The sequence below is a fragment of the Cynara cardunculus genome, assembly GCF_001531365.2.
Source record: "Cynara cardunculus var. scolymus isolate 2C chromosome LG 5, CcrdV1, whole genome shotgun sequence".
NCBI lineage: Eukaryota > Viridiplantae > Streptophyta > Magnoliopsida > Asterales > Asteraceae > Cynara > Cynara cardunculus.
This window is the reverse complement of record NC_037532.1, coordinates 9,192,022-9,203,728: the sequence shown is the minus strand read 5'-3', so window position 1 is coordinate 9,203,728 and position 11,707 is coordinate 9,192,022. Positions and strand designations below refer to the sequence as shown.

Here is an 11,707-nt window from a genome sequence, read left to right as displayed (position 1 = left end):
TGGCCTTCACGAGAACCGCGTGAATCATTACACTCCTTGATTATTCCTTATCTCAGGACTAAATTGGTTATTGGGTAGTGAAATTGGTTTTTGTTGATCCTCTCTCTCAGTGATTTGATGATAATCCCTTTTCACTTATACGTTGTATTTATGTTTCTGTATTTTCAGTTCCAGCGATCTTCACTGAGTATGTTCAGTGATCGATGAAGAACTTGCATTGTAAATCTATCAGAGACAGCAATACTTCAAGAAGACAACACTCACACCAAAGAACCTTCAGCAAACGTCGAAGACTGAAACTGAAGATTAGAGACCGGCGAGTACGTGATCTGAAGCGGTATTCAATGATTACAAGCATTTCTACATATGTGTGAAGACTGCTCTAGCTTCAGCGAATGATGATGAGACCTTCAGGTCATTCCAGCATTCATCGATCAAATAAAGCTTGCTTAGCACGATTGTTGTTGTCTTGTCCTTATGCACACAAAGGACAAAACCCATACCCTTACGAAAGTTAGTACGGTACGGAGCCGACTAGTCAACTCTTTGTCCACCAACTTTAGGTAAGGATGTCTGCTCATGAATAGTGTTTTTTGTACTATTCACTGTAGCAAAGGACAAACCTTCCTCTTAAGGCTTGACACACACTCTAAACCTACCATATTGCATTAAATGAACATTTAATGCACTAGGTATAAATAGAAGTGTTTCTTCTCCATACAGAGTGCGTGCAACTCACTCTCTAACCATAATTCTTATTTCAAGCATTTTCTAGCTTAAGTAAATGTTCTTCTTTACAACAATTTCTTTTCTTGTAATTTGCTAATACTTTGTGTGTAACCAAAGATTGTTTAGATATGTTTTTATTACCTTATCTTTCCGCAAACAATCTTGTAAAATTTGTATTGATCTTCTCTATCAATATATATCTTAAATTTGAAAATACTATGTTTGTATTCATCCCCCCCTTCTACAAACTGTTTCTCTTCTTGTAGACCCTCACGGGACCAACAGTTTTTAAAAAAAAACCTGGTTATTTGAAGAAACCGTTGGACAAGGGGGTTTCTTCCTCATTAACCTCTGCAAACCTCCTCATCTTCCTTTTGCAGTCTCTAATTCTTTCTCTCATGGCTCGTTCCAAGTGGCTTGTCCCTAGCCCCTTTCCAACCCATCGGTCTTTACGGCAGCGTGCAGCCACCGAAAAACCAGTCGTCGGTTCTTCAAGTGGCGCTGGTGGTGCAAAAATTTCTAATGCACCATCATCTTCGACCATCACCACCGGGGCACCTGGCGTTTCTGTCACCAGTCGCACCCTGCTGTTCGCATGGACTATGATGAGTCCCATGCATTTTTCACTCTGATAACTATTCCTTTTCCCTTCTCTTCACCCACGATCATAGAAACTCTAACCACCGGCGGCCCTACTGTCACATTGTCGTTGGTCGCGCCTCCCTCCATCACTAAACCACTTTTTCTCTCACTCACCATGCCTACACCAACATTTACTATACCACCACCATTAGTATCACCTATACACCCCCAATCTGACAACCACCTCCAATCACCCTCCCCACTACACAATCTGAAACCACCACACCCCATCTTTTTGACCTAAATCTAAGTGACACAGTTGGGTATGAATTACACTTCGATTTTGAGGGAAGCCATTCACCAAGTGATGAGGATTTGCTTCCTTTCTATGAGTCGCAAGAAAACATGGAACCCCAAAGTACTAATGTGCCTATAGATGCCACATCCACATCTGCCCACAGTGAGTAGACAGTGGCCACTGATTCAAGTTCTGAAAGTGAAGAGAGTTCAAGTTCTAATTCGGAAGTGCAACTCCTTGAGGCAGAGAAACAGCCGATTGATGAAGATAGTGATTTTGAAGCTGAGTTGAAAGCTATGGCGTCCAAGCCCACTCGTAAGCGCAAGGGGAGACAAAGAAGAAAAAGGTGACAACCCGAAAGAAGTACAAGTATGTTTAAAGAAAGGTATGAGCGTATCAAAAATAACAAGATTCTCATGGAACTTGCCTTCGACCCCAAGCTGGTCGAGGCACTGGTCACGGTAAAGCATCATCTTTTAGCACTCCATTGGGACAATATGGTGGCAACCCCTACTACATCCAATGTTTCATGGGTAACCGAATTCTATGCGGTTGTGGGGAGCACCAAAAGTGTTTATGTCCATATCCGGGAGAAGAAAATTGATTGGTCTGGACCGAATCTTAATTCGGTCCTTGGTATCTCAGCCCCTCCCGTTTGCTCTTTTGTACAAACTATGAAGAAATTTTTTGGGTTGTTTCCGATAACGACATAACATTTGTCCTTGGTTTAGGAGAATTTGATGTAAAATCAAATGTTCAAGCAAGAACACCTCTATAGGTATCCAGACGAGCAACACAAATTGGATGCTAGTCTGTTCTTTGATCAAAATAGAATCCTCTTGGTTTTCTTGCCCGCAAAATCGATTCAGAGAAGGAGAAGAGAAGTGGGGCGCCAATTTTAGGGAGAAAGTGGAGGAGATTAGGTTAACCCTAATTTCCTTAACTCTATCTCTTTTATAACCAATTTCGTGGGCTTTTTAATTATTTGGGCCCTAGGCCTTTTAATCTAATTTAAAATAGATTAGCCCATTGATAACTCTCAATTTTGAGGGTTATTTGTTGTTCAATACTTTTATTTTTATGTCTTTTATGTACTCATTTTGCTTTTATCTTTTATTTTGGTTTAAAATGTTTTTAAAAGGTGATGAAAGGTCAAGAATTTGATTTTATTATGAAAAATCGTCACTGTTGGACAGTGCCCACTGTGATAATTTCTTCAAGGCGGAATTGGATAAGGTTAAATACCCTATTTTCTAGGTATTTAAGAAAGTTAAATATGTTGTCCATCCTTTAGATTTCACAAAATCTAAAAGGATGGGCCATTTTACTAAAAAAAAAAGACTTAAAATACTTTTTCCCTTAAATCAAGGGAATGCCTAACTCTACTTTTTTCATCCTTTCAAAAAAGGTGACAAGTCTAGAAGATCTTGCAAGAAAAGTGAAATGAAGTATTTGCTCCAAAGTAGGAAGGATATTTTCTTTCTTTGGATAAAAGGGATGTCCATCTCTCTTTCTCCTATAAATTGAAGCATTTACTCTCATTTTGATAACACATTTTTTGGAGCATTTACTCTCAAGTGAAGATTTTTGAGCACTTGAAGATCTGAAGCAATAGTTAGAGTTTAAATTTCTGTATTTACTTCTTGTATTGTATTTAATTTCAGCTATGTTTCTGTCCATTGTCGCCACTGTCTGCCCGCTGAGGTGACAGTTTTAGTTAATTTTCAATTCAAGTATTCCGTATGTAATTCTCTACTTCTTCTACGTTCTTTAATTTTATTATGAGCTAATCACCTCTTTTGGGTGTGTGTGTGTGAGTCAAACTTAAGACTAGTAGGCACTCTTGGTTGTTGCCATTGTTACTAATTCTTAAGTGTGGTCACTTAAAGTCGAGACTTAAACTCAATGCGGATAAGCCGATCACTTTAGAGTGCTAATATTAAATCATTGATCCAAAGATGGACGGATTCGAAATACGGCTTAAGTGATGCACAAATATTTGAGAGAGTCTTTGATAATCACGTAGAGATACGGATTTTGCATGATCTTAGCTAAGGTTCAAATATTAGTCGAGATTTACACTACAAAGAGATTTGAGTATAAGTCTTCAGACTAGTGGAACTGAATATCTTTTTATCACTTAGCTAATTCGACAAGCTTAAAATTTATGACAGTGGGAACTTTGTGAGCACTCAGTGGACCCTAGTATATGAAAATTCACTTTCGAGATATTAGAATTTTTATAGAAATCCCATGAGTTTCTGACCATCCTGTTCCTACAATTGTTTTAAGGAAAACTTACACCTATATCCATCTCTTAAAATGAAAAGGTTTATTTTGTCTTTTAAAGTATTTCTACCAACAAAACTTGATTTTTACTCACAATCGAAACGTGCTTAAGAAGTTCATGAAACTCTTTGATTCTCAGTAGTCCAATCCCTGTGGAAACGATCTTGATACTATACCACTTTATTACTTAAGGCGATCATAGTATTGGCGTGCACTTGCACCGCCACTGTGGAGACTTTGTGCCCACTGTGTGAACACTTATAATTTTTAGCTATCACCCATAAACAATTATCTAAGTTTAAATAATAGAACCCTTTAATTAATCAATTACATGGATGTAATTAATTTCCCCATTTTATTTTTTAGACATTATTCGGACTCGCTTGGCCAAATAATTGTAAAATATCACTCGTTTTGATTGAATAATAACATATCACATATATGTTATTTAACTGGTGTCATTATTGCTCTTTATGTGTGACCTAATAGGTTCTTATGTAATCGATAATATAATTAATATCGAAAAATCTTGTTCCTTGTACATAAATCCAACAGAAATGAGGTTAAATTCAAACCTAAAACAAATCATCAATATAAACATATAAAGCACTATTAAGCCATATTTAAAATGAACACCATAAAAACAACAATTGTCTCGAACGATACGTTTTTTTTTTCTTCCAATATTTGTTTCACAACATTAACAGAACCTACAGATTCTTATCAACAAACCTTGAGGACACTTTGGATCCCTTACTCCTTAGTTTTCCGTTGAATACCGCCGCGAAGAAAGGAAAGTGGCTGAGCCAAACGCTCTGTGCATGGATACAATGGATAACAAAGAAATACTCAAACCAAATAATACAAAATCTGAATTTAGACACAAAACTCGAATTTTGAAGAACAAGATTACACGATTAATCTTGAGAAGATGGGCAGGTTTAGATTGCATCGTTCCCAGCTTACTTTCAAGAAGCCATTAATGCCCTAAGTGATCTTCGACATTTTCAATGCGAATTGAGTTTTATCACATGTCATCATCCAACACACTTTTAAATGTGGATCATCGAGTTTGAAGTAGTTATTATGAACATTGTTTTACGCTCAATCACTACAAAAATGCAGAGTATCAGCGAGGGAAAAAATCCCTCTCAAATTCGTCGCTGAAAAGGCAATCCGTCGCTGATACTCTGTCGGTCAAACAGTCGTAGGTAATGCTATCAGCGACGGATCAGGGACGGATATCAGCGACGGATTTGCGATGAACACTTTCAGCGACGGATCAGCGAGGAAAGTATTTAGCGACGGATCTGCGAAGGATCTGCGACGGATATTTCAGCGACGGATCTGCGACGGATCTTTCAGCGACGGAACTTTTAGCGACGGAACTTTCAGCGACAGATTTGCGAGGGAACTTTCAGCGACGGATCTGCGACGGAACTTTCAGCGACGGATTTGCGAGGGAACTTTCAGCCACGAATACAGGGAATTTCAAGGACTTTCAGCGACAGATTTTCCCTCGCTAATCCATCGCTAATTTGTATAAATTTAAAAAATAAATTTTTTGAAATTGCATAAATCCTATATTTATTTATAAAAAACCTAAAAATAATAATATAACAAACCAAAACTGTGAACAAAGTAACCAATTCATACGATTTAAAATATGGATTCATACAACTTAAAATATTCAATTCATACAATTTAATCTTCGAATACATACAATCTAACTATTGGGAGGTGGGGGAGGTGGGAAAACGTATCCTGACTGCCGCATAAATGCAGCAAAATGCTCCGATAATGCGGCCTRTTGGGCTAATGCAGCAGCTTGTCTGGCCTGTTCAGCTGCCGAGGCAGCTTGTCTAGCCTCCAAATCTGCCATATTCTTCCGTTCGGTCTCCATTTCCTCTTCTACCCTTGCCAACTTCTCTCTCAGCTCCGTTACCTGTAAATATTCAATATTCTTCGAAATCAGTAATTTGTTCGCAATTTTATTAATGAGAAAGTTTATAACAATATAACCAACGTACCTCCGCTCTTGAGTTTATCGGACTTTAATGAACTTTATTCAGTTTTATTTGACATTGTTCGGTTTAATGGGCCTTAATGGTCTTTATTCGGTTTTATTAGGCCTAATCGGCTCTATTAATTAATTTTTGTAATATTCTAATAAATAATAAATAATTGGAAATTTAATAATCAATAATTAATAAGTAATTAAATTTGTAGCTATAAAACAAAAAAAATGGCGAAAATCAGATTCCCTCAATGATCCCTCGCAGATCAGCGAGGGAATCTGATTTTTGCCAATTCCCTCGTTGATCCCTCGCTGATCAGCGAGAGAAATAGCAAAAACCATATTCCCTCGCAGATCAACGAGAGATCAGCAAGGGAAATGCCAAAAAACTCATTCCCTCACAAATCCCTCGTAGATCAGCGAGGGATTGAGTTTTTTGGTTGATCCCTCGCTGATCTGCGAGGGATCTGCGAGGGAATGAGTTTTTTGACAATCCTTCGCTGATCCCTTGCTGATCTGCGAGAGATTTGCGAGAGAATGAGTTTTTTGACAATCCCTCGCTGATCTGCGAGGGATTTTTTCCCTCGCTGATGTTCGTCGCTGATAACTGATTTTCTAGTAGTGAATGGCATCGTCGTAAAACATTAGAATAACCTTGTCAAAATATAAAATGACTAATTTATCAATCATCAAAAAAAAGAATGCGTAAGACGTGTTTCACACTGCTGTTAAAATACCTGATTCCAGCTAAGACCGATTGCAATCACTACATTCTGGTCTGATGGTCCAAATCAGTTCTCGACTTGTCCTTGTCGTGCTTGTTTTTTGTTTTTTGTTTTTTGCATTAGTGTTTTATTTATAGATAACTAATTACTTTTACAAATTTTATTTGATTAAGGTTCCATTAATTTTATTGTTTTAATAATTTATTATATACAAGTGCAATTTTTTTAACAATACGTCAAATAACTTCGATTGAGAATAAACAATATGCAGATATCGTAAGCAATAGAAAAGAATAAACAAAACAAAAAAACTTAAATATGTATTTAAAATGCATTGAAAAATAATAATTAAAATTCACAATATTTAAATTAAAATTTATATCTTATTAAATCAATTATAATAACCAATATTTATCATGTATATGATCTATTCTTGTACGTTGATCAAATTGTAATTTTGATTGTTTGGACGTAATCTGCATTTTTCAAAACCAACGTCGAAATTTGACATCCCTTTTTGCCTTCATGGCAAGATATAAGTTGAATAAATTTGGGGCACTGAAGATGCGGAAATTAAGGGCAATATTAATGTTTTCGGTTGAAAATACGTTTCTTGATTATGCAATTCTGTGATTGAAATAAAAATGCTGAACAAATTACCAGAAAATTGTTAGCATTTGAGAAATTAGAAAAAAACATAAAGATATTTAAGAAGAAACGAGGATGCAAGACAAAATTGTAAGAGAACATAGATTAAGGGGTGGTTTGTTTATCTCTTAATAGTTCCATTAAAAGACAACTTCTGAATGATTTTGTATCACGGGTCTCTCTTAACCATTCAACACCCTAGCTAATTTCATTGTAAATAATTACCATATAATTATATTTCATTTTGCACTATATCGTGAAAGCCTCTTATTCATTTTGACCACTTAATCATTCTGCACCAAATCATTCAGTAACTACCCAACAGCTTCTAAGAAAGAATTCAAAAGTTGGGTAAAATGACAAATTAACTATATACATTTGATTTTTCATTAAACTTACTTTCAATTTTCCATTTTCCCCCTAAAAACTAGTCTCTATATGACTCTTACAAGGGGTAAAATGGTCATCTGGTATATATAGAAATACAAAATAAAATTATTGATAAAATATGAAATACAGTAGTCAAGGCCCAAGCTCCTCTTACAATAAGCGTTGGGATCAATCCTTTTCGGAAAAAAAAATACATTCAACCCTTGAATAGGACCTAACAAGCCTTGTGATCGGACTTTAACCGGTCCCAAGACCTGAAGATCTAAATCATCCCTAATCATAATAAGGATTTACGCATAAAAATCTAGGACTTGCTTAATGTAGGCCTAATTAGACTAGAGCTTTCTAGGATGGGTTTTGGATAAATTAATTGAGGAATCCCAAACATACAACTGTCGTACCAGTGTGAAAATTAAAATGCAATGTTAAAACTATTATGTGGCAGAAATCTGCAATCCAAAATCTTTGAACAACATAATAATTTGATTTCCATTTTAGATCATTTTCTTGACTCAATTTTGACCCACATTTGAACTTCACGCAACTTTAAAATTCAATAACCGATTAAATGACCGTTTGCACTAAAAAAATCAACCCTATTTGGTATTCTTTTGTACGGATAGTTAGCCATCACCGCTACTACGGTGGATGTCGTGATAAACCATCCTTCCGAATTCGATTATGAACTATTTTTTTCAATTAATTAACTATTTTCGAAACAAAAACATTAAATATAATATTTAATGGTAGGATTTGAGTTATTCATTGTGTTTCTAATGAGTAGTGATTGTAGTGCATTTCACAAAAGGGTATTTCAGTCAAAACAACAGACCCTTGATATGTGGACATAGAATCATCATAGGGAATTGGTCCAATAGGTTTCAAGTACACAATACATCAGTAGAAGTGATGTTTTATATTTTCAATTAAATCCACACTCTTTATGTGGATCATGAGTATATTCATGCAATTACATTCACTACTTGCATGACCCCTCCATTATAACCCCATCTGTTGTACAATCCTTATCAACATTACATTAAGTCATTAAAATCTATACAGACTTCTGATGCTTTTTGATCATAACACCATGATCATCTTCTTTCCCCCTCTTCCTCTTCAGTTTGCTCTTCTTATCAGGTCCTTCCATGAACGATAGATCAACCTGTCTCTCGTGGATGGTAACTTGCTCCTTGGTTAATACGGTATCTGGGCTTGAAGGGTTCGAGCTGGCTTCGAATTTGCGAGATCGAATCAAGACTTGGTGCATTGTTTCGTAGCAAGTTTGTAGATTTTGCTGCATACCGATGGAACCCATGTCAGAAAAGTGTTTTTGTTTGAAAAGATGAATAAAGACTGAAACTTTGATCCTTACTAACTTACTGTTTGATCTGAAGGAATGAAGCTGGTGATGTGGGAAAGATAATCTTGACTTGTTGACGGGAAAAAGTCCTCAAGGACAAGTCTGAGTCCGCTCATGACGATAACACTTGGACGATACATGAGCAATGCTTCGTCTGCAGTGATACAGCAAGATATTAGGTGTATAATTACAAGTTCTTGATCTACGAATGGAATTAGATGACATCGAAGATGATAATGGAATAAGTACCAAGAGAAGAGGCGAGAAGATCGTCGTTTAGCCTTGAAGTTAACCGATCAAGAACGTAAGGCTTGATAACAGAACTCAATTCCCACGTGATCGACTCGACGTATGAGTGAGGAGTGACACAGTTAAGTTCCCATCCTAAGGAATCCATGATCTTCAATTCCATTCTTTGGATCAACTTTGCTTCAAAACAATACTCTAAACCCTCCTGCAGTTTGTTTGAATACTTGGTTTTTTTAAACCAATGATTTTATTAATAAATTAAAAGAAAATAAATAAAAATGAAGTGTGACCTGCATTTCATGTAACGAGGGAGGCCCAGTTTCACCAAATTTGATGGCAATAGATAAAGAAGCCACAGAGAGCAATTCCATCATCCAGTGATTCCACCCCTTCATCAACACAAAACCAACGTTAGTTATGGCATTCATGATAAACCCTAATCTTTAAATACGAAACTTTCAACACAGAATCAAATAAACAAGACTTACAGGGCACTGATGGATGCAGATAAAGCGATCGATATAATTAACTGCGTTGTAAACAGTCCCTATATAGAAATTAAACCGCCGTTGAGACTGCAGAACAAAGAAACACGAAAACAGTTGAACAAAACATCAATCAAACAAACTATCGAAGTTAAGAGGGTTTCAAGAACACACGTGAATGAACCACTGGATGGCTTTGCATCTACAAGAAGCCACGAACCGATTGGATTCAAGAAAGTTTTTGTATCCTGATTCAGGCATATACTTCATTTCCTTTCGTAAATAAGTATCAAACGAGCGTTCACAGTCTTCTTTCGTGATCGGTTGAACCGAATTATTACCATATAGCTTCTGTGTTTGATCATCATGATCAAATGGAGGACGACGAGAAGAATTCGAAGGAACTGGAACTGGACTCACATCCCAAACTTCATCACAAAGAAGAAACTCGTTTGAATCCTCCAAGAAACCATTTTTATTATCAGAATTTGCGGAAGGAATCAGTGGACTCAATTCGCAGACGTGTTCATGGCAAAGAAGAAACTCATCCATGATATCCCCTTCCCGAAGAAGGTGGTGGAGGGGATAACAATGGCGGAAGAGGAAGGACGGTTTAAAGCAGTTTAGGAGGGTGGTGTTGGTTGAAAAGAAAAGACACGTACCGCATGAAGAGGGTAAATGCAATGGGTTGTGACTTTTATGTGTTGTTTTTTATTGGTGGGTTTTACTGCAGTAACCAATTACGTGAACAGACACGAGTGTTGATCGGAATGGTGGCGACGTTTTCATTGACAACGGTTCGCATTTTTCAGGTGGTGTCCGGATCTTTTTGCGGGTCGGGTTGGATTGGGATTTGTCTGCTTTTAAGAATCGGACGCGTGATTAGATATTTAGATGGTGTGGACCATGAAGAATTAAGTGGGCACAACTCCGGTTCAACCGGAGAATATTATCCTATCACATTGGAGATCAATTTTAGAGGAAGTTACATGTTTGGTCCCTAAATTAAGAAAGTAACAAAATGAGTCCCTGTGGTTTGCATTTTTTTTAAGGTTTGGGTCCCTTGTAGAAACTCCATTAAAGAATCCTTTAACTCAGGGGCCAATTGGTCTTTTACCTTTTCACTCATTTTCTCCAAAAAAATTTAAAAAATACTACATTATATAATATACACGTTTCTACCCCTCAAGAATTTTCCCTGACGATGAAACTCTTCCACTCTCTTCTGCGATGAACCATATTTTCTATTGTCTTTCTTTCAGATCCCTCCCTTGTATACCCAATTATTCACTTTTATGTCATTAATGGAACTCATTGTCGTCATAAGCAATCATAGGACATCTCTGATTTCTTTAGTTTTTATCCAACACATCATCAGTTTCTTTTAGCGTACCTCCAATCTTATTGAATTGTGAAAGAAATGAGGAAGAATGATGCAGTGACAACCATAACAACCCTTTGCCCTTCATTTGTTTCATTAGCAGGGTTTTGATATCTGCGTTTTGGGGGGCTATAACTAGGTCGTGAGAGTGAGAGAGATAAAAGACGATTGGGTTTAGCTAGGGTTTGTTTCTAGGAAAGCGAAAAGGAAATCACCAGGTTCACTAGAAAGGGTTGGTCAAGGTTCGATGAGAAGGCTCTTAGGCATAGGTTCATCAATGAGAGTATTTCATCGATGGAGATGGGCATCTTGGGGAAATGTCATTGATGGTTGTAGATTGTTGGAGATGGAGGTGGTCGATGATGATTGTGGAGACACAAATCGCCTTGGAGGATATTTGTCGCTATGTTTTTTTGCGTATAATGTAATAATATGTTTTTATGTTTTTAAAGAAAAATAAGATAAACCTAAAAAAGACCAAAAAACTCCTAATTTGACGGAATCTGTTTAACCGGGTTAGAATGAGTCACCCAATTTATTACAAAATGAAT

At 36.7% G+C, this 11,707-nt stretch overlaps 1 protein-coding gene across 1 annotated transcript; it reads right to left on the bottom strand.

Moving 5' to 3' along the window:
* Positions 1–8,732: 8,732 nt before the first annotated feature.
* Positions 8,733–11,099, bottom strand: LOC112512784 (putative cyclin-D7-1). Its single transcript, XM_025118926.1, has 7 exons — positions 11,073–11,099; positions 9,950–10,225; positions 9,779–9,865; positions 9,581–9,679; positions 9,291–9,495; positions 9,062–9,195; positions 8,733–8,975 (listed from the first exon to the last, which is right to left on the bottom strand). Exons 1-7 carry the CDS (start codon positions 11,097–11,099, stop codon positions 8,733–8,735), a joined length of 1,071 nt encoding a protein of 356 aa, XP_024974694.1.
* Between the last annotated feature and the right edge of the window lie 608 nt (positions 11,100–11,707).

Excerpts from the sequence above, each read along its gene's own strand:
- LOC112512784 (XM_025118926.1), bottom strand. The coding sequence starts at position 11,099 with ATGACGACAATGAGTTCCATTAATGAC. Across the intron at positions 9,196-9,290 it reads TCTTCTCGCCTCTTCTCTTG|ACGAAGCATTGCTCATGTAT; the intron begins GTACTTATTCCA and ends GTATCACTGCAG. Across the intron at positions 8,976-9,061 it reads TCATTCCTTCAGATCAAACA|CAAAATCTACAAACTTGCTA; the intron begins GTAAGTTAGTAA and ends ATCGGTATGCAG.